We start from the raw sequence: 21,754 nt of genomic DNA, 5'->3' as shown, positions 1-21,754 counted from the left end.
AATGAAAGCAACTGAGTTTTTAAAGTAATTTGTTAATTTTTTTTTTTTATCAATTTGTGCATCCTCTTTAGAATCATAGAATCTGATCAGTGACAAAATGCTTTTAGCTGCAAGAGCATTTGCATAGAGTTGTATTATTAAGAGTAGTAGTCCTAATAAAATGCTTGAACTCCCTTAACGTTAGACTTCTAATCTCTAAATTATTTAGGATTGCAAATTTCAGTTCTGCCAAAGGCATCCTCCATGTTCTCTTAAAATAAACAATTACCCAGTTTGGAAGCATAGTATGGAATGCATGTGACTCGCAATCTAAAATGGAAAATTTTTCTGTTTCACATAGCATTAGGATTACAGTTTGGTCTATGTCCAGATATTTTACCAAATACTCTGCTTTCATTACTGTCCAGTGTCAAAGTTCCAGGCATCTATAGAGATGATGACAGCATGTTTCAATGTTACGGATTTATCATTTGTGTGGATCCCTGTGGGTTCCCTTAGAAGGAAAGTCTCACAGAAAAGATCTGGGAGATATTTTATCAATTCAGTATAGGAGCTTGCCATGGAACACTTAAAATATACAAGTGGGAATTGGAACTTTTAAATTTTATTCAGCTACATCATATAACCTGTCATGTGACATAATCTTCAGATCCACACACAGTTCCTTCTGGAAAAAAAGGAATATGTCATGGAGCTGTAATGTGATGATATTAAATTACCATAAAATGCATATTTTTCAAGTTTCTAGTTTGATTCCCAAATAGTGCCTTCACATTTTTGTATAATAAAATGAAGAAGAAAGGCTGGCAAACAGGGAGACAGACAAGTGTGCACCCTAGCACTGTAGCTATTCATGCCAGAAAAGCCAAAAGTGTTATTATAACAATACAAAGCCTTATCTATTCTCCTCATACAGACTTCCAACTTTAGAATCGATTACAAATAATGACAGAATATCATTTGCTTTGTATATAAAAATGGAGGAGAGATGAAATGAAATTGGAAGGCTGAATGTGATAAAGTTCTGATGTTAATTTTCAGCTTACTTTGATGCAGTTTATGAAGTCCAAATTATATAGAAAACATCTTTCTGGAGTCCTTTAGACTATTCATAAAGGGTATACTTTAAATTCACTCACTTACAGGAAAGTTGAGAAGATTTCTATCTTTGCAACCAATAATATATACAAACCCTCTGACCTTTGAGATTTAAATGGCCAAGACTGTGTAATAAAGTTATCCATCATGGGGGAATTGAGTTTTTGAAAGCTACATTAGCAAATTTCTAAGACTCATTAAATGCAATTCTTGACGATTGTGTTTTCTATTATCAAAATCAGTTCCTTCTAAGTTAAACACTTTGAAATATAATTGCCTTTCATTACACGTATTTTGGAGATAAATCATACTTAGAAAATGGGGTGGACATGTTGATTAAACTGTTAGTTTTATTCTGGGTTTTCTAATTTCACATTTTCTTAAGACATCCTTCATGTAGTAAATATTTGTAAGAACTGTGCTTTCCTAAGATTTCAAAAACTTCAAAAAATCTTATCTTAGATGAAATTCATGTTATACAAGTTTTGCTGAGAGTCAAGGTTCTGGAAGGAAAAGTAATCTATTAAAAGCAGTGCATTTTCACCAGCAGTATCTCAATTTTTAAAAGAAATAATTTACCAAATAAAACTTTTCACTCATTTTGGCATGTGGTATTAAGGCCTTCCTTACAAATACCCGCAGAAGACTTTAGAGTGGTTTGTATTCAATGCCTGGGGAATGCTGGTTTTCATTCTCAGGGCATGTATACTCATACACCTTCATTACTCTACCTAGAACTTTATTTCTAGAAATTCGCCTTTTAAAAAAAAAAAAAAAAAATCATCCAAGACATTATATCTCTGATAGAAGAAAAACAACAATTTCTGTTATCAGTTGGCCACCAACCTAACAGCTTTTAAATAACTTATGAATCAGCTCATTCTGGAGGACAAAACCAAAACCAGTAAGCAGAAGTTACATAAAACCAAAAGGAACAGCTCTGTGGAAAGGCAGTCAGGTGCCCAATGCTGAAGCTGTTCCCGTGAAATTAAGCCACCACCTCCTTTGGATGAGGCTGATGAACTGGGTGAAGGGTTGGACTCTCAGGTGCAATTCCAGGAGTCTGGGAACCCTGTCCTCATTTACCTATGCTTCTTATCTCTCTTTTACCATCAGCCAATCCTGGTTTTTCCCTGCACTACATTCTCTATATGACCCCTTTCTTTCACTCCCTTACCTTGTTTATTTTTCCATCTTTAACCTCAACATTTACTCTTTCATTTAATTTTTTGAACATATACCAAGAGGTATATGAACAAGACAAACGTGGTTGCTTCCTTTACAGTGTTTATAGCTTAGCATGAACAACAGATAAATAAGTCTATGTAGATATATATGTAATGATGCATAAAAATAATTTCTGCTTAAAGAACTAGAAAATTACATTACATTTGTGTGTTATCATGGGGAAGTGCCAGGTGTGGAGGTACCTCACTCAGCCCAGGGAGTGAGAGTCTTTTATTAGAAGAATAAAGTTGAAGGTGAGACCTGAAGAATCAATGTGTATTTGCTAAAAGAAACAGCAGAGTCTCTTTCTCCTTCAAAGACTTCCACATCCTCCCACTCTGTAAGCTTCATCTTCCCTTTTAAACAGTTGTTTTCTTCTAACAGTTTCACATACATTTCCTTATTTCTCACAACTCTGTTTTCCTCAGCCTCTATGCTGGGAGGAGAAAGCTCTATCATCTTCTTTCAATGCTCTGGTTCGCATATTTTTTGTCTGGGGTCTACCTGACTTCACTTGCTACTGGGAAAAAAGCCACAAGTAATCATGCTTTAGATACATATTCAGGTCATGTTGTGCTTGTTGAAACACAGCACCCTGGAAGATGATCGGGGTGGAGACTCAGCAATGAGGGAATGAATGAGGACTGTCAGATAGGATGCATTAGCCAGGACTTCATGTTCTTAACGTGCCCTTCCTTTTGGCAGTTCACCTAGCCAGTACCACACATGGCCCAGGGCCAAGAGGAAATCATTTTCAACCAAAATGTTCACATTCCAGGTGACAAAACAATGGCAGAAATAGTAACTATCTGTGCAACCAATACAAAGTTATAACAATACAAAGCCTTGGCCGGGCGTGGTGGCTCAAGCCTGTAATCCCAGCACTTTGGGAGGCCGAGGTGGGCGGATCACGAGGTCAGGAGATCGAAACCATCCTGGCTAACACAGTGAAACCCCGTCTCTACTAAAATACAAAAAACTAGCCAGGCAAGGTGGCGGGCGCCTGTAGTCCCAGCTACTCAGGAGGCTGAGGCAGGAGAATGGCGTGAACCCGGGAGGCGGAGCTTGCAGTGAGCCGAGATCACGCCACTGCCCTCCAGCCTGGGTGACAGAGCAAGACTCCATCTCAAAAAATAAAAAATTAAAAAATTAAAAAAAAACAATACAAAGCCTTATAACAGTACAAAGCCTTATCTATTCTCCTCATACAGACTTCCAACTTTAGAATCGATTACAAATAATGACAGAATATCATTTGCTTTGTATATAAAATGGGGAGAGATGAAATGAGATTGGAAGGCTGAATGTGATAAAGTTCTGATGTTAATTTTCAGCTTACTGATATAGTTTATGAAGTCCAAATTATATAGAAAACATCTTTCTGGAGTCCTTTAGACTGCTCTAAAAGTGACTCGGGCTTTGTTGGTGTACCTAGAAATTGAAGGTTCCAATCAACTATCTTCTGTGCTGTTTGGGAACCTGAGCACAGAAGATAGTTAGGATGCTGAGCCAGTTAACAGCATCCTAGCAGGAAGGCTCATCTCAGGGAAAATATCTTTTGGGAAGCAATTCTGTAGAAGGTGGGCAGCATAAGTCCTCATTCTCAATCCTGAGTCTGAGTCGAGTCAGAAGAACATGGTCAGCTTAGCCAAAAATGAGAAAATGGTCACTGGACCTAGAGGATAACCCAAATGGAAGGAACAGAACATCGCCTGTGAATTGGGAGAATTGTTGCCAGCTCCTGGGCATATTTCTCCTAACCTCCTCTGCTTATACACACACACACACACACACACACACACACACACACACTTAGAAGGGGAACCAATGAGGAACCATGACTCCTAGAAGGTCTCAGACCTGGAGAAATGGCTCAGGATATGATTTCAGTCTGTCCAGCCAGTATTTATTGAGTGACTATTATGTGCCAGGCACTGTACTGGATTCACAACTGCAAAGATGGATCAAAAACATTCTTTCTTCTTAAAGGTCTTTCAGCTCTAAGCTGGCCTCTTAGGGGATATTATTTAGAAGTAGAATAGGTGAATACTAAGAAATACGGAAGACAATCTAAGTCAACAAATAGAGATCTCCTGCAAACTGTGTACACTGTGTTTTTAAAGATCCCATCTTTTAGTATAGGAAGTCACACATTCTTCACCAACATAAGTGATATATCTTAGTAAAACTCAGCTAAATTAAAAAATAAGAACACTTATTCAATGATGAACATGTAACACAATGAATACAACCATATCTATACCTCAAAATAAAATATAATGGATTACTTGATGATAATCCCTTGAGCATCTTTAAATGAATGTATTAAAATGTTATAAAATAAAAGTCTTCTACACATGCCTGAACTCAGCTTGGAAACTGGGTATGAATCTAGAATAATGACTGGCTATAAAATCGGGATCAGGAAAATTAAATTTAATATGACTCATGTTTTTCCTCATGAGATTGTGGGAGAAAATACAGCCATCACCAGGTGTGGTGGCTCACTCCTGTAATCCCAGCACTTTGGGAGGCCGAGACAGGTGCGAGTTTGAGACCAGCCCGATCAACATGGAGAAATCCCGTCTCTACTAAAAATACAATATTAGCCAGCCATGGTGGTGCATGCCTGTAATCTCGGCTACTCGGGAGGCTGAGGCAGGAGAATTGCCTGAACCCGAGAGGTGGAGGTTGTGGTGAGCCGAGATCATGCCATTGCACTCCAGCCTGGACAACAAAAGTGAAATTCCATCTCAAAAAAAAAAAAAAAAAAAAAAAGAAAAGAAAAGAAAAAGAAAAAGAAAAGGAAAAGAAAATACAGCCCTCCAAATCACTGGAAGAGGAGTATTTCTTAAACCTCCCCTCCTAAGTTTGTATTTAACATTATCCCAAAATGGTGAATGAATTACTCCAGCAAGGCAATCCTATGTCCATCGGTTTGGACTACAAAGCACATTTAAGAAATAGCAACAATCAAGCAAACTTTATTTCTATATAGTTTAGGATTTTACTCCCTCTAAGAAAAGATATATCTGGATATAGAACCACTAAGTTTAATGTCAGTCCCAAAAGGCTAAAGTGAAGTAGAAATTCCGGAAAATTCATTCCTGTTAGTCTCCTGAATTTCCCATTTGCCTTTTAAGTGACTTTGTGTAGCAAATACTTTGATAGGGAATTTTTCATTGACCAGTTTCGAAGACAGAGGATGGGATGGGAGTGTGAGTGGTTGAACCACTTTTAGTTTGTACACCAACAATGTGTGTCAAATATTTCCTAACGCTCAAGAAGTTACAGGTACCCAAAGTCCATTCCAGGGCACTGCAATTACTCAATTTCCACACATATATTTTTCTCTAGTTGTACCAGAATTCCTTATGGAGAGGATTCTGAAGCCGTAAAAATTTTCAAAGAATGGCAGAGAACAAAATCTGATCCAGCAGGAGACATTAAGTGGAAAAAGAGAGTTAGACAATGTTTCCCAAAAAGAACACAATACCATTAATCATAGATGCAATGTTGTTGGCAGCGTTTACACTGCCTTTTGAAATTGTTTGCAATCCTCTCTAGTATATCCCTGCCTCCCCATCTGTTTGCATACATTTTTAGTTTCTCTAATGCCAACTTAGAGAAAGAAAACAATCCCCAAAATCCAACAGTGGATTCTTACATATATAGCCACCATGTATATTTTTACATAGTATACACACCATTCTATATAATTTCCATCTAAAGCATGTATCTATTTGACCAGACTTTCCAGATTTTCTTTGGAGTGAAAGATAAAACTCCTCAATAGGTGGCAGGATAGGATTTTTCTCAGATTCTGGTAACATGACAGTATTCTGGTTGAAAAAGTGTCCTTCTCCGAGTAACAGGTCAAGAAAGAAGAAGGAAAACACTATTTTCTCCTTCTTGACTTCTTGTAGGTCTATGCTAAGGAGGAGGGAGAGACACAGGGGCTACAGGGCTTAAATAAATGCTCCCAGTGTTGCTCACTATACAAGGACTGCCAATCAAACAGGGAAATCAAAGTGACTGACGGGTCACTTTGTTTGAGAAAAAGTCTCTTGGGTGGTTGTCTTTTCTCACAAATATGACAGTTTTTTATTCTAAACCCTGAAAACAAAACTCTTGCCTTTTTCCTTTAATCCCTAGATTTAATCATTCAAGATATTTTGAGTAAACGTTGGTGGAAAGAGTCCCCGATTTCAAAATTAAAAAGACCTCGGTTTGAATCGTGGCTTGGCTGTTTCATAAATGGGTGGCCCTCAGCAAGTCCGCAGGGATTCCTCAGTCTTGGGGTTTCAATCCATAAAACAAAGTTACAGATGTGCACGGTAGATGGCTAGGAAGAGACCTGATTGAGTTAACACAGAAAGTGCCCTGTGCTGAGATGTTCAGTACTTACACTCCTTTCCCTTCCCTGGGGGTCAGTTAATGTCCTCCCCTATCCAATTCATGTAGCATCTGCCTTCAGGGTCAAACGCACTTCCAGGTCGTTCCCTGAGGTACTTCAGTTTCATTCTGGAAAAGCTGTGAGCTTTCTGGGATCTGAAAGGTGCAGAGGAGCCCACATTGGACTCCTGGAAGTCATCTGTGAGAGGGCAGTCCCAGCTTTTTCCTAGGACCTGCCTGATACGAGTTTTTCTAGAATAAAGTGCGGGTCTCATGCTGTTCTTTGTCATCTGAACTGGTTTAAGGTCATATCTGGGAAAGTAGTTTGGAAGTCCACATAAAATCATGTCCTTGATGGCTTTGGGGCTCCTTTTCTGGCTTTAAGTGTTTTGGGCGGTCCTTGAATGCCTATGATAAGAAAACCCACATGATGAAAATTCTGTCTTATTGGAGATGTGAACAGTGTCTGTCACATACAGCAGTGGAATCTCCCAAGGCCACTTGAAGCTGGAGTAGCAGTGGCTTCTCACATTCTTTGGAGATGGCCAAACTCCAAGGACAGAAGGAGGGAAAGACTAGCACACTCCCCTTGATGCTTTTCCCTTCTCCTCTTTTCATTTAGGTTCGAAGGCATGGCAGGGGGAGCCCTAAATGTCGGGTTTGCAAGTCTGTTCAAATAATTCCAGGTTTACTTACCACTTCTGTGGTCTTAGGGAAAGTATTTAATTTACCTAAGCATCAGTTTTTGCATGGTTAAGAGGACCGTACCTCTCGGGACTGAGTAAAATAATATATGTCAACCAATACATATATTGATTGTATCGTCAGTAGGGCTTGGTTGCTTCCTTTCTCCCTCCCCGAAAGCATATCTGTCCCTACGGTCTCTGCACCTCCAGAAAAAGGTGCTAAATCAGGGCCTCTATGATAGGAGTCCCAAGAAGCTGCAGCGCTGCCTGCACTCAGAACCTTGGGGTCAGCAGTCCTCCCTTGCTGGTGTCATGTTAGTCATCAGAGGCTGCTGCCCAGCATGCCTGCCAGGTACCCAAAACAAAATGTGACATATGAACAGAAAGCTCTACTCTGGGGCCTGTTGTTTCCTTTAACTCCCAGATACTGTTTAGAAGGGTCAAGGTATTATGTAGTATTTATTGTTATTTACTATTATAAGTCATTTACTGTATTTTCTTGGCCAAACTCCAGCCTAAGAGCTAGACTGAAAAGCAAACATGAAGTGTGAAACAGTGGTGTGGTCCATGGGTGAGGCTGTGCTCCTCTCCACACAGAGGGCATCTGCTTCCCACCCCTCGAATCTGAGTGGGGCTTGCTTTGACCAATAGAATGTGGAGAACGGTGTTGTAGGAGTTCCAAAACCTAAGCCTCAATATGCCTTGCAGCTTCCACCATTACACTCTAGCAACACCACTGCCCCCAGGAAAAGGAAGCCCCGGGCCAGACTACTGAATGAGGAAAGATCTCATGAACAGGGAGGCCCAGCACCAAGGACCCAGTTGAAATGCCAGGGACTAGAGATGCATGAGAGAGCCAGGTGAGACTCGAAGGAAAACTACTCAGCTGAGGCTAGCCCAAAGGTCTAAAAGAATCATGAAGCATAATGCATTGTCCTGGTGGGTGACTACGTTTTAGCACATCTTGTTATGTAGCAATAGATGGCAGATCCAAATGGCGATTGTGCCTCAGCCCTGTAGAAACAGTGACTGTGTGGCCGTTCAAGTGTATGCTCTTTCTGTATTTGAAAATAAAAGCCCCAAAGTGGAGCTCATGCAATATTAAGAATTAAATGCTCTACAGGTTACCTTGGATGCCCCCAGGAAGGGGGAAGCAGCTTGAATTCTTGGTGTGTCAGAAGAAGTGTCCCAGGACGTGGTTTCACACAATAGGAGGCCAGCTCTATCTCCAGCCAGCAGTAGCTTTTCACAACCGTGGGGACAGAACCCTGGCACATCATGAAAGTCAGGAGGCCACCCTGCCCCAACGGGTAGAATTCAGCCACCCAAGTGGGAGCCATACTGATCCCAGCCCCGGAAATGCAGATACGGAGGCCCGGTTGGAGAGGCAATTTTGCAGGCATACTGGAGGAAACCAGGGCTGGACCAAGGCATGCGGGTGCCCGGGACAGGCCAACAGTATGGTGTTTGCCAATATTTACATAGAGGAAAGACTGAGCGCTCCACAGCATAAGGCAGAGAAGGAGGACTATTGTTAGTCTAGACCAGCAATTCACTTCTGCCGCTAACGTACCTACCTCACTCGGCAACACAGTCCCGCTCTCCTCAGAAGGCAATTTAATCTAGACTCACTGATTCAATGCCCTGGCATTTGCTCTAAATATTCTTTCTTGCATACTCCACCAACACATACTCTTCCTGGCAGGAATTCTTGTCATTTCTTCCACCTTGTCGTATGTCTAGTGATGGTTTAGTGCCTTTTACAGATTGGCATTTGGGCAGGTGCCTCCCATGTGGCCAGGCCTCTCAAACTAGCCCCTGGGCAGAGGTTCTCCAAGTATGATCTCTGGACCAGGCACAACAGCATCCCCTGGGAACTTGTTAGAAGAGCAAATTCTTGGCCCTACCCCAGGCCTACTGAATGAGAAACTCTGGGGTGGGGCCCAGCCAGCTAGTTTTGCAAGCCCACCAGGTGATTCTAATGTGTGATGAAATTTGAGATTCTTAACCTCAGCTCACCCAGGAGCTTTAAAATTACCTATACCTAGGTCCCTCTCAGGAGTTCATGATTAAATTGGTCAGGGGTACAGCCAAGACCCAAGGATTTTTAAAAGCTCTCCAGATTATTCTAATGTAGAGCCCAGGCTGGGGACTGTGGCCCTAGAGAGAGGCAAAGGCTTTCATAGAAATCACTTGGCAGACTAATTCCTAATTAGGGTTTTGCTAAAGGTTGCCTTGAGTTTAAGTGGTTTTATATTTGTGTATAATAACAGCCAAGGCTTTTCATTTATGCTAGGTTCACCTCAGGCCTCTTTTAACAAAAGAATCTGATAATTGTTGTAGCTCTGCCTGTGTAGACCACATGGGTGGTTCTGTGGCTTGAGAGGAAATCCATTTGTGCCCCACCCGTTAAATAGAAGGATAGAAGCCCAGGCTGAGAAAAAGTGCCTGCGAGCACTGTGATAATCTGTGAAAAGGTAAAAGCATTTGTCAAGACTGGCAATGATGACAAGGAAGAATGTAAGTGCAAATACATTCAATTTCAAGCCAGTAAGAGGCACATGAAATGTGTGATCGGCGGCAGCACAATGCAGCAAGACAATGACACCTCCCTGACAACCAAAAATTCTGCAGGATATTTACCACTGCTGGTTTTTGCCACCAAGTCATTTTCTTTCAGAAGCAAAAGCCTCGTAGAACCTTATGGTTAAAACCTGGCTATTTAATTGCATCTTTACTATTTTCCACCAAATCCATATATTCCAGGACCTTAATCTCGCCACCCATGATTTGGTTAACCATGGTATTCTTCAAGACCACAACCTCTGTTTACTTTGATTACAAGTCTAAGCCAAGTACAAGATTTTGTAAAGAATTTTGAAGGAGGACACAGATGTCCCAGCAGAAGGCGGCACGAGACCAACATGGGAGCCAGAAGAGAGAGATTCCTGGCTGGCCCAGGTCTAGTCCCTTAGTCACACATGTCAAAGTTTATCACTAGGGTATTAGTGAAGAGGAAATGGGACCAGGCGTGGTGGCTCATGCCTGTAATCTCAGCACTTTGGGAGGTCGAGGCAGGTGGATCACTTGAGGCCATGAGTTCAAGACCAGCCTGGCCAACATGGCAAAACCCTGTGTCTACAAAAAATACAAAAAAATTAGCCAGGCATGGGGCACATGCCTGTAATCCCAGCTACTTGGGAGGCTGAGGCACAAGAATCATTTGAACCTGGGAGGTGGAGGTGGCAGTGAGCCAGGATTGCACCATTGCCCTCCAGCCTGGGCGGCAGAGCAAGACTCTGTCTGAAAAAATAAATAAATAAAAATAAAACGAAATGAACCCTGACACCAGAACTGACTTTGGATCCTTTACTAAAATCAAAGCTTCTCGATTTTTAATGAAAAAACAAACAAACACGTGGGGATTTTATTAAAGTATAGGCTCTGAGTCATCAAGTTCCCAGGGGATGCTGATGTTTCTGGACCTCGGAGCACACAGTGAGAAGCATGTTTTGGAGTACGGTGTGGGCATGCACAGCATGGGCCAGGATGGGGGTGAGGATAGGGAGGCACCAGTTTGAGCCCAAGTCATGGGATTCCAATTTTTAAGAATATGTCTAACACCTAGTAGGGTGGTCCTGCCAGGAACCCATTTAAATGAAGCATTGAGGAGACCTCATCCTAAAGAAAGAGGAAGTTAGACAGACCAGTGTGGTCCTATAACCAATGCCCCTATTAAAACAGAGTTGGTTCTGACTGTGGCCAGACCTCTGTCGTTCAGGTATGCATCTCAGCCCAGCACCCAAGGACTTGGGTTTGAGTCTAAGAGAGGGCAAAAAAGTTAAACCCTAAAATCTGAGGACTCTGTTCTCTAAAAATTGCATCACACACTGCAGGACAAGGCTGAAGGGCTTAGCACCTCACCAACAGAGGCTAAGACAGGACTTCTGCAGTGACCAGAGCCTGGCTTTGGTGGCTCAGAGGCCCCAGTGAAGCATTGTGCCCACACAGGAGGGGAGGACACGAGATGGTTTCTCAGAGAGTCGAAGAGCATAGCTGATCTCATACATCTCAACTGCTCACTGAAGAGGACAAATATTATCTGTTGAGAACGGTTGCTGTAAGTAATCCGTTGTAAATGAGGCGAAGTGAACAGGCAGGAGCACATTACTATACCGGAATAAATTCATGGAATAAATTTGTATCTGAGATTGCGTCTTTGAAATGATAGTGTGGCTACATATTCGTTAATGTACTCATTCATTCCAACACTTACCCAGAGTCTCTGTACAAGGCTTTATATTAGGTACCAGCGGTCTGACAGCTAACACACGGGGTCTCTCCCAAAGAGAAAGGACACAGACACATAAAATCCTCACAATGCAAAGTGAGAATTACTGGAGGAGGGGTACACCGCAGGGCTACAGGAGAGCAGAAGAAATGGCAAGTGCTGTCTGGGAGCTGTTACAAGGAGGAGCTCCCAGAGAGGGTGATTACTGGGCTGGATCTTGCAAGTAGGGGAGGAGGAGACACAGAGGGAGGGAAAAGGTCTTGCAGGCAGACGAGCAGCATGAACACAGTGATGCAAGTGAAGGCGCCTCTGAAGAAGGGGGAGTAATTTGTTTGACTAGGGTAGAGTTTGTGTAGCTGGAACCCAGTGTGTATGTGTGGAGAGAAGAGGCGAGAGACAAAGCTAGTACCATAAGCCACAAGTATGTAAGCCACAGCTGTTCAGAAAAAGGATGCCAAGTGCTCGTAAGGAAAGTTAATCTTCTCATCAAATCTCTTGGCGTGCTACTAAGCAGCCATCATTTTGATTCTTAGTTTAAACCCCTTATGTGCTTTAAGAAAATAGAAGAAAACTTCATATTAAAAAGATGTCATTTCGAAAGAAATTTTAGCACTGTAATAATGATAGTCAATAAATATTTGAACATCTGTCTTCCGTTTAGGGAAGAGGAAATACACCAGTGAAGAAGAGATATTGTCTGTAAGCAGGAACATCAGGTTCTGTTCCTGGGCCTGCCACTAGCCAGCTGTTGACCTTGAAAAACAGCACTGGCCTCCTCTGGGCCGGTTTTCCCATCTCTGGCATGAGTAGATGAGGTCTATGAGGTTCCATCTAGCTTTTACAACGTGCGTGTGTGTCTGTGAGACAAGATCAAGTCCCTCAAAGAGCTCAAAACTGAGGAAAGGAGCAGCAATCAGAAATGGCTTTCAGGCATCCAGCTTTACCAAGACGGATGGGAAATCCCCAGGAATTCTTGACATCTCCCCACATCCGCCCCAGCGGCAATGCAGGAAATCTAGTCCACTATCTTCAGCAGACTCAGTGCAACTGTTTCCTTAATGAACCCCCCTGCAGCCCCGTGAGCTAAGTCAGAGGCTTTCTTTTCAAGCCCTCCCTCAAATACCCCATTCCTCCCATTTCCTTCCCTTCCCTCAATCTGGTATAAAATCCAGCAATTTAATCAGCAGCATGCAATTTCCACAGCACCCAAGAGTGCGAGGAACCACCAGTGATCCTGGAAAGCGTCTGGCAGAAGATCTTGTCATTTCTTACAAGCCTCTCCTGTAGATGAAGGCCAATGGAGCAGAATGGACTGTTCGGTTCTACCAAATTGCTTAAACCAAATGCAGCAGATGGTCTATGCTTTTAACTACTCACAGTAATATATTTTTACTTAAAAAAAAAAGTCTGATATGACTTCAGATGCCCTTCCTCCCCTACCTGCAATGACAAACGCACTGAAAAATGATGATATTTACTTAATACCCAACACACCCCTAACTGTGAGATCCAAACCAAGAACTGGACACTCCTGGTCTCTACTAACACCAGCAGGCTTCGCTTTTAACATTCACGTGCCAAGATAGCTTCTCTCGCTTTCTCTCCATTCTTATCCCCACCCACATACACATCTCAGTTTAAAGCACTACAGTAGCTACTTACTCTGTTATTTGTTCTTGTCTTGCCCAACTGCCCAAGCCAGGTCAAACATCAGCCATAACTCTGCTGTGTAGATTGCAACAGGCTGCATAATCTTCCTCAAGGACATTACATTATTTTGCTCAATATGAAACCATTTTTTTTGTAACACATCACTTTCAACTTCCATATTAAACAAATTTGAAGTAGATTTATAAATGTCTCAATCATTTTTGGAAAGAACAAAGTAATTAGTTTGTTTCTTAAAAGTCATGTAAAGTAGGCTCAATCTTAAATAAGGAGTTTAGTATCCCTGTTAAAATCTGGAAGTTTTTTAAAAAAGAATAAAGCCATTTTGAAGCAAATAAGTGTTAGTTTTTAAAATTCAAGAAATAAATAGGGGTTTAAAATGACTGCTATCCTTAGAAGAGTTAATGCAACTAGAGTTTTGAGGGAGCATCTACTTTATAGAGTTATACATTCTACTAGTAAAAAAAGTACAAGAGAAAGATGACTGCTGGCTTGGGCATCCTCTACCAGCCCATCTCTTGCAAAACAGCCTACACAAGGCCAAACTGACAGGCTGTTTAGGTACATACTACTAGAGAAAAAGAAAGTTTAATGTGATTAGCAGGGGAAACCCAGTTCATCCTAACAGCTCCAGCATCATATGGTTTCTCATTCACTCTACATACAAATATAAATAAGGTGGGGAAGAGAAAAAGAGAAAGACAGACACAGTGTTCAGGCCATTTCTTGGAATCATCAATTGAATTTTGGAGTCAGAAAAGGGCCTTAGAAATCAACCACCTATTCTAACGTCTTCATTTTACATACGAAAGCAAAGTACCCATTTGGTGATCATTAGAAAAGAAACCAGATAGCCTATTATAGAATTTCTAACAGGGAAATTAAAAAAATGGAACAAAGTGATAAAATATAAAGTAAAAATATTTGAGAAACTGGAGTAAGTAGTCACCTACAGTTCATTTGTAACATGATGCATCAGTTGGAAAACTATGTAGGCTGCCAAAGCTCCTAAATAATTAGTATTTCGAATATGCAATTTAGACCAAAAAACAGTGCAGCTTCATAAAACCTTGGAGAAAACAACAAAAATTGTTACAAAAAATTAACTTTAAGAGATTTATTACATTCAATTTGAAATAGGTATTTTCATGTACACATTAATATTATTAATGTGGACTTCCTTCACAAAATTCACGATTTCAGTATTTCCACTTAGTTACAGTAAATTGTAAATGTTAGCTGTTCAAGAACTCAAGAAAAATGAGGACAAAGAAAAAGATCTGTAGCTTTCATCCAGGCTGTGATACCTTAAAAGTAGGAAATGAGACTCAGAGCTGGAGAAAGAGTACTGGTATCCTTTACAGAGAAAGAGCAATAGAGAGGACTTGAAAGTATCTGAATTATTAGCATCTTTTTATTTCCCAGAAGATCTGGAAGAGGTAAATAAACTCTTTAGAGGGGAAAGGCATGATCTTTTTGTATTACTGAGCCTCTGGTTATTTTACATTCAATGCATGTGCACACCAGGCATGCACACACACACAATATTAATAGCTGATAAGTATTCAAAGATTACATAGCACCTGAAGGAAAGCAGACCCAGGTTCATAATGATGCAAGAGAACTCTGCAGGGCGGAAATGTGGCTTCTTACTAGACATTGCTTCCCGGATATGCAGCCCCTCAGTTGAGCATGAAAGCCCTGATGCAGTTTGTAAAGTAGGTGGTAGCTGATTGTTTTACTGTGAGATGCTTGTTAACCAGACAGAGAAACTATGGGTTTTCAAAAGCACCCATGCTGCAGACTGAGCTAACATGAGCTAACAGACTATTCTGTTAACTGTCAGGTAGAGAGGTTCTCACCTTGCCAGTGTTAGTCCTTTCTTCCAAAAAAGGGGCAAAAAAAAAAAAAAAAAAAAAAAAAAAATCAGAGTTGAAAAAGCTGCTGCCCCATTCAGTAAATTATAATCTAAGAAAATCACAAGAGGATCGCAATCACGTTGTCTGTCAAGTTTCCAACCGATGCTAAGATGGTCCCAAATTAAGCAAAGCAAAACGATGCAAACAAAACGATGCTTCACGAAAGTCAGCATGTTTTGAAATAAAGATATATCTATGTGAAGTAGAAAACTAATAAATCACGTACTTTTCCCTCCATAATTTTAGATTCATGTAATTTACCTAGATTTATCTTTACATAATAGAGTGAGGTATTTAAATTCTCTAAGCAATTATATTTTAATACAAGTGACTTTTCAAAACAAAAAATGTATTTGTGAAATAGAAAATACAACATTTTATTTAATATGGTTATGTTAGCATCTTTCCCAACCTACAGTGAGTTCTCAGAAGTTACTACTTCGCCCTGTCTCCGGGTTTAGTAGTTTCACCAATCTAATTGGAACTATTACTTGTTACTTGGAAACTGACGGTCTAGTTAGTCTTCCCACTGAGAAAGAATATTTAACTATTACTGTTTTTTGGGTTTAACAAGCTTTCTTTTTTTGTGGTGGTGGTTTTAATATGCTCCATCTTATTGACTTTTCCTCCCGGGAATCATTGCAATGATTTATTTTATACTACTGTATTTTATTTCATATTTTACCTTTTCTCCACGATGCTTAAAAGAAAGGCGTTCCGAAATCTGGCTCTCTGCGCCCAGGGGAACAAGGCACAAGGCTCCGCCACTCAGCCCCACTGAGCAGAGACTGCGAGTCCGAACCCTCAAGTTCCTTGGGGCTTTGACTCCTCGATGGCGGCGGTCTAACTGCTGGTAAAACCCCCAGCCCCTGACGGTTCCACCGCCCGTCTCCCAAACGCCCAGCGAAGGCTGACTTAGGTGGCGGGCGGACCTCACCGATTCCTCAAACTGCATGGTTTGGTCAAAATCGCCCGCCCTCTCTTCGCTGGGATTTTAAAGGCTAGGCTTGTAAGTCAGTAACTTAACAGTATTTGGGCCCTGGGTTGCCCTCGTCGGTCAGGGTCACTGATGTCGGCGACACGGGCTGGACCGCGCACCTCGCCTGCTCCCGGCAGAGGCCCCACCCGGGTGGCTGAGCGCAGCGCACTGGGGCCCCGCGGTCCGCGCGCGGCTGGGAGGAGCGGGCGCTCACCGCGCGTTCCCCGGGACAGTCCGGCTCGGGGGCCCAAGCGGGTCATGAGATGCCGGCGCTGGCCCTCTCCTGAGTTCCTCCTGCTCCCCGCAGGCACGCGTCTCCTCCAAATCGGCTCCCCTCCTTCACTCTCGTGGCGCGAGGTCGCGACCAGTGCCCCATATCACCAACGCCCCGGCCTCAGCCCAGCCTCGGGCAGCCTGGCAGGCATTCAGGAGCCTCTGCTCCCGGCTCCGGGCGACCCCGTGTATCTGCGCCAGGCCGCCTGGGAGCGGGCTCTGGGTGCCAGGCAGGTCCAGGTGCGTGGGGCTCCTAGTCCCCGGGGCCTCAGCAGTGAGACCCCAACCCGACAGCTGGATAAGGGATCGGCAACGCTGTCGCAGACAGACAGCCCCAGCGCGGACCCCGTCTGAGCGCTGATGCTCGCGGGTCCAGGCCAGCCACTCCCCGAGGCGCTCCCTCGGAAAAACGGCGCAGCGGCCCCAAGCGTGCCCGCTGCAACTAGTGTCCCAGGTTCTCGCCGTAGCCAGCTTCTCGGGGCTGCAGCCCTGTCTCCCCGCGTGCACCCCGCCCTGGCCTATGAGGCTCTGCCCTCCGGCCGCCCCATCGCAGCCCGCCTCAGGCCCCGGCCCCCGGCCGCGCCTCACCTGTGAGAAGCAGACAGCCTAGCAGCGCGCACAGCAGGACCCCGGTGTCCCAGCAGAAGACCATGGTGAGTGCGACGCGGCCTGCTCGCCCAGTGCCCGCGCTCCCCGCGGCCAACGACCTGGCCGCCCAAGTCCTTCCTCTCGTTCTCCGCCGCCGCCGGACCCGCGCCCCGAGCGCCCGTCTCGCGGCTCCAGCCAGGAGACAACCACTTCCCTGGGTAATCCTCGCCGCCAGGCGCCCGCTGGCCGCTGCGCCTGAGTCCCGGAGCCCACTCCGAGCCGCCGCCGCTGCTTGGGAGGAGCGGAGAAGAGTGTCCGCCTGGCGCGCTCCGAGCCTCCCGCGGACCTCGATGAAGAGGAGCCGAGGGCGGGGGCGATTTATAACCTTTCCACAGCCCACTTCCTACCCCGGCACCTCCTTCTGGTGACGTCAAGGGGTCCCCCACCCCTCATCCGCCTCCCCACCTACCCTCTTCTTCCTCCCAAGCTCGCTTCCCTGCGGCTACGGAGAGGGGCGGGGGCCGACGAGGGCGGGTGGCCCGGGGCCCAGCGCGCGTGGGGAGGTGCTGGCGACGCGGGCCCGGGAGCGCGGCCCCGGCAGGTTCAGGGTCTTTGCTCCGCGCCCTCTTGCCCTTGCCCCTCCTCCTGCCCATCGCACTCAGGAAATCCTTGCAGACTCCCTCCACCCGGCTTACTCAGCTCTGGGGGCCGCCCGAAACTGGGGAAGGGACAAGGCTGAAGCTCCGCCGCCCGGCCCTAGGGGCGGAAAGTCCGATCCAAGGGAAGCTGGCCGCGCCTCCGCGACGGTGTTTTTGGCACCGAGGACTGAGGCGCAGTCCGGCTGTCTCCCTTTGCCTGCTCTTCCCGCGCTGTCCCGCCGCTTCTGACCCCGTCAGACTGTCCCGAGAAGTCTAGGAAGGCACCAGAGACCCTCGGCACAAGGCACTGAACCTGGAGCGCCCGAGGGGAACTGACGCTTGCCTGGCACCTTTGGGAAGACTGCGAAACAGCTCAGGTCCCAGGGGAGCGCGTCCGTGTCTTTTTCGGCCGCATTGATGCACCCGCCCAAGTCATTTCCTCAATCTTCTGCTTCCTAGAAGCAAAACAAGGAATAACATTATGATACCTTTAAAAAGCTGAGGCGTGAGGCTGCTCGTGCAACTTGGAAGCTCACAGCACTTGCACTTTATTTCCTCAATGCTCGAAAAAGAAATCCTTCTGGTGGCAGCTTGCTACTCAAGATGAGTGACTCTGACCACAACCGAGTGAAATTAACTTGAGGCACTAGATCATTTGCTATGACACTAATTCCACGTTTTTCCTCAATTATGTTTCCATTACCTCAAAGGCTGAAATCGTCCTGGGCTGCACGGAGCAGCCCAGTCTTGTCTCTGTAAATACCGCAGATACGAAAAATAGTCCTATTGGAACCCGTCAGAGGGACATAGTACAAGGGGCTGTGATGGCACTTGAACGGAGCCAGCGACTCTTCCTGAAGGACTGGACTACCTCCCCGCCTGGGAAGGTTGGGCAACCCGAAGTTGCCACACTTCTGGGCTGCACACCAAGGAGAGGCCCCGGCCACTCCACACAGGAAATGCACGTCTGGGCACCTGGAGGCGCAGGACTTGAGCCACTAACTGTCCCTGGATCCCTTCTGGTTCAGAGGCAAGGAAGACTGCCGGAGCCATTGCTTACCTGCTGGCTTCACCAGCCCTTTCTATTTTTCCAGTTCTCCTCACCACTCTCCCTGGCGCCTTTCTCTGCCTCCCGCACCCGTGCGTCCTCTAAAACCCACAGCATCATTCCACAGAACAGCTGGAAACTTGACAGCTGATCCTTCTCCTCACTGGTCCCCCAGCCCAGAACACAGCCTGGGACATAGGTGCAGAGCCACAGTGCCTGTTGGTCTCACCTGAGAGCTGCTTGTCACTCCTACACCCTCTTTCAAGGAGAAGCTGTCAGCATTGTCCTTCTGCAGCATTCAGCAGGGGCCAGGCTTTGGGTTAGGGCTGAAAACACTGATGGAGAGCCATCATCCTTGCCTTCTAAAGGGCTTGGACTGTGATAAGGAGGTGGACACTTGAAGATGCTGCAATGCAGGACCGGCATTCCAGTGCTGGAGGGGTGTTGAGTCCTCCATCTGCTCAAAGAAGAAAAGGCATATTTATTGGCAGGGAAAACCCAAGGAGGGCTTCTCAGGAGAGACGTTCACTTGACTCTGGGTGAAAGTGGTCCATAGTACCATGTACAAAGGTTTAATTTGCTTATACATTTTTTCAAATGCCATTTTGATGTCTTTCACTCATAGACACATTTTCCAAACCTGCTGCCAGCAATGAATCTACATTGTGTCTGTAAAGCCAGAACAGGTATTTGACGGACAGCTGAAGCAATCTTTATAATCTAAGATGCTAATCAATGATATTAATATGTTGCTCAATTATTTAAGGTTAATAGAGTCACAGTCAAATCTAAGATTTACATGAAAACCATGCTGCAGTTAAGGGTGGGCTTCCACATTTCCCAACTACTCTTTTGAAAAGTTGCTTTTAATTAGAGTCACCAATTTATTGACTATGACTTCTTTGTTAGTTGCATTAGCTTTCTCACAAAGAATTCAAAAATGCTACAAATTGTTACAAGGGTCTGTTCCTGATTTCATTTTAGCTTAGATACGGGGAATAAAGGTATAGCTCCCAGTCCTCTCCCCGAAAGAGATAATACCTTTGAATGAAAACAGGCTACAGCACTCTCCTAACTAAATCACTAATGAAAGAGGTTTTATAGATAATACTGATGGAGAAGATCGAATTCAACACGGCTGGTGGGTATAAAAAGCTATTGAAGTAGACAATCTGCTTGCTTCCTGCTCACATACAAAAGAACATTTCATCTCCTGTTTGGTTAGCAAAACCAGACACTTCTCTCTTGTTATCAGCTACAAACATTCTCTTGAGGTTTCTTTCTCACCCCTATTCAGAAGCACACTGTTGCTAAATCCATCAGCTTTAATATTCGAGACTGAATAAGGGTGTTGGAGCACCAGTGTGAGAGACAGGAGGGAGCCTGGGTTCTCACCTTCCTCCAAAAACCAAGCGTGGAGCTGATCAGCTACAGTCACTGAGGATCAGTCAGGAATTTCTTTCTCACTTGGGTTAGGTTGCTTGATACAAAAGGAAAAAATACTCTATGGGTATACTCTGCATAATGCAAATATGTATGATTGAATACAAGAACCAGATGATCTCATAAAACCTTTCTGTGTTATATTTTAAAAAGCTTCACAGTACATATCCTCCGGACAGTTCAGGCTCCTTGGTCTAAAAAGCACACACTCCCAAATCTCTGCTAACAAGTTCTGTGGAGTTCACCAGGTGGGCACATGCATGATTTTACTTATCAGATGCTGATGACTCCATTGGCTCAAAAGTCATGCTATGGGAAGCTTCCACTGTGACTGAAATGCCCCCATTTTCAAAGAACGTAAACATCTGGTACTGGGTTTAAAAGCCATTCAACCCATCTACTGAGTCAATTCGTGGATTTCCTCTTCAATGCTCTAATATCGCCGCATGAAAATTTATTGAACACGTAAAAACACCTCTTGTGCCGTGGGCACCTTGTCTCCAGCCTTAACATCCACGTCCCTTTGGTTACCCTTCAGCTGACACGCTCCAGAAATTCCATCTAGCTCAGCTTACAAGGCTCCAGCATATCAGTGTCCCTGCAGGTGACACGCTCAGGATTGAAAATGCAGCACAACTATCATTTCCCTCCTCCTAGAGGTAGTTTTTCTTTCAGGCAGAGAGAAAAGCCTGTGGGAAGGACCAGTGGGAGCGAGGAAGGAAAATCGTTCAGGTGGGAAGAGCAGCGTGGAGAAGGAAGCACAGGGGACAGTCCCCTCCTGGAGATGAGGCCAGTGCCACCGAGAGCAGGGTGGCACTGCACTGGTGGCACCTCAGGGGCCACTGGCCTGGGCTCCCTGGCTCCTCCTGTTCCTGCTACTCATGCTCCTGTCTGCTCCTGACTACCTTCTCCCTCGCATGGGTGGGCACTGCTGCTGTTTCTAAGATCGTCATTGGCTTTACTTGGAATTCTGCCTGCTTTTTGAGGCTCTGCCTCCCAGCGCTGGACTCCTGGTTCGCCTGCTCCTCCTTCTCCTCCCAGGGGCTGCTACAGAGAGAACTTGCTTCTCTTCCTGGGACCTAAGATCAAAGGAGCCTTTTCTGTCAGTGCCTTCATACCTTGAACTCTTCCGGAACTTACTCCTGGTTAAAGCCCCAAGGCTTTCTCACGAGAGCTGCTATCTGGTTGCCCTTGTGCAGCCGCCACTTGGGTTGACTCAGGCTGCAGACCCTGTGCATGTTGTTTAAGCCTCTTGTTTGTTTTAGTCTGCCTTTCTGGCCCGGCGAAGTCTTTCTGGTCTCTGCCATCCTGTGGACTTTCTACAGCTCCTGCTTCAAATGATCCACAGATATGGTAAACGTGCCTTCTGGGTCATCGTCAAAATCACTGACGAGGACAAAGCTGAGTGAGTGAGTGAATGAATGAATGGATGGATGGATGAAAGTAGAGATCTGTGGAGGTTGAATAAACCAAGGAAGGACTCCAGTTATTCCTTTGTGTC

The 21,754-nt window shown here is 44.7% G+C and overlaps 1 protein-coding gene across 3 annotated transcripts in view; it reads right to left on the bottom strand.

Moving 5' to 3' along the window:
• Positions 1-18,011, bottom strand: part of FLT1 (fms related receptor tyrosine kinase 1) — a 200,486-nt gene extending 182,475 nt beyond the window's left edge. For 2 of the 3 annotated variants that reach the window (XM_017848484.1, XM_017848485.1), the window contains exon 1: positions 17,125-18,011. In XM_017848484.1, the coding sequence (XP_017703973.1) occupies positions 17,125-17,188 (64 nt within the window). In that variant the 5' untranslated portion in view covers positions 17,189-18,011. The remainder of the gene's footprint in view (positions 1-17,124) is intronic. The other variant, XM_017848483.1, reaches the window with a different exon arrangement.
• Between the last annotated feature and the right edge of the window lie 3,743 nt (positions 18,012-21,754).

This window comes from Rhinopithecus bieti, unplaced genomic scaffold (genome assembly GCF_001698545.2).
Source record: "Rhinopithecus bieti isolate Rb0 unplaced genomic scaffold, ASM169854v2 scaffold_28547, whole genome shotgun sequence".
Taxonomy (NCBI): domain Eukaryota; kingdom Metazoa; phylum Chordata; class Mammalia; order Primates; family Cercopithecidae; genus Rhinopithecus; species Rhinopithecus bieti.
Note: the sequence above shows the minus strand (reverse complement) of the source record. Positions and strands in the feature narration are given on the sequence as shown.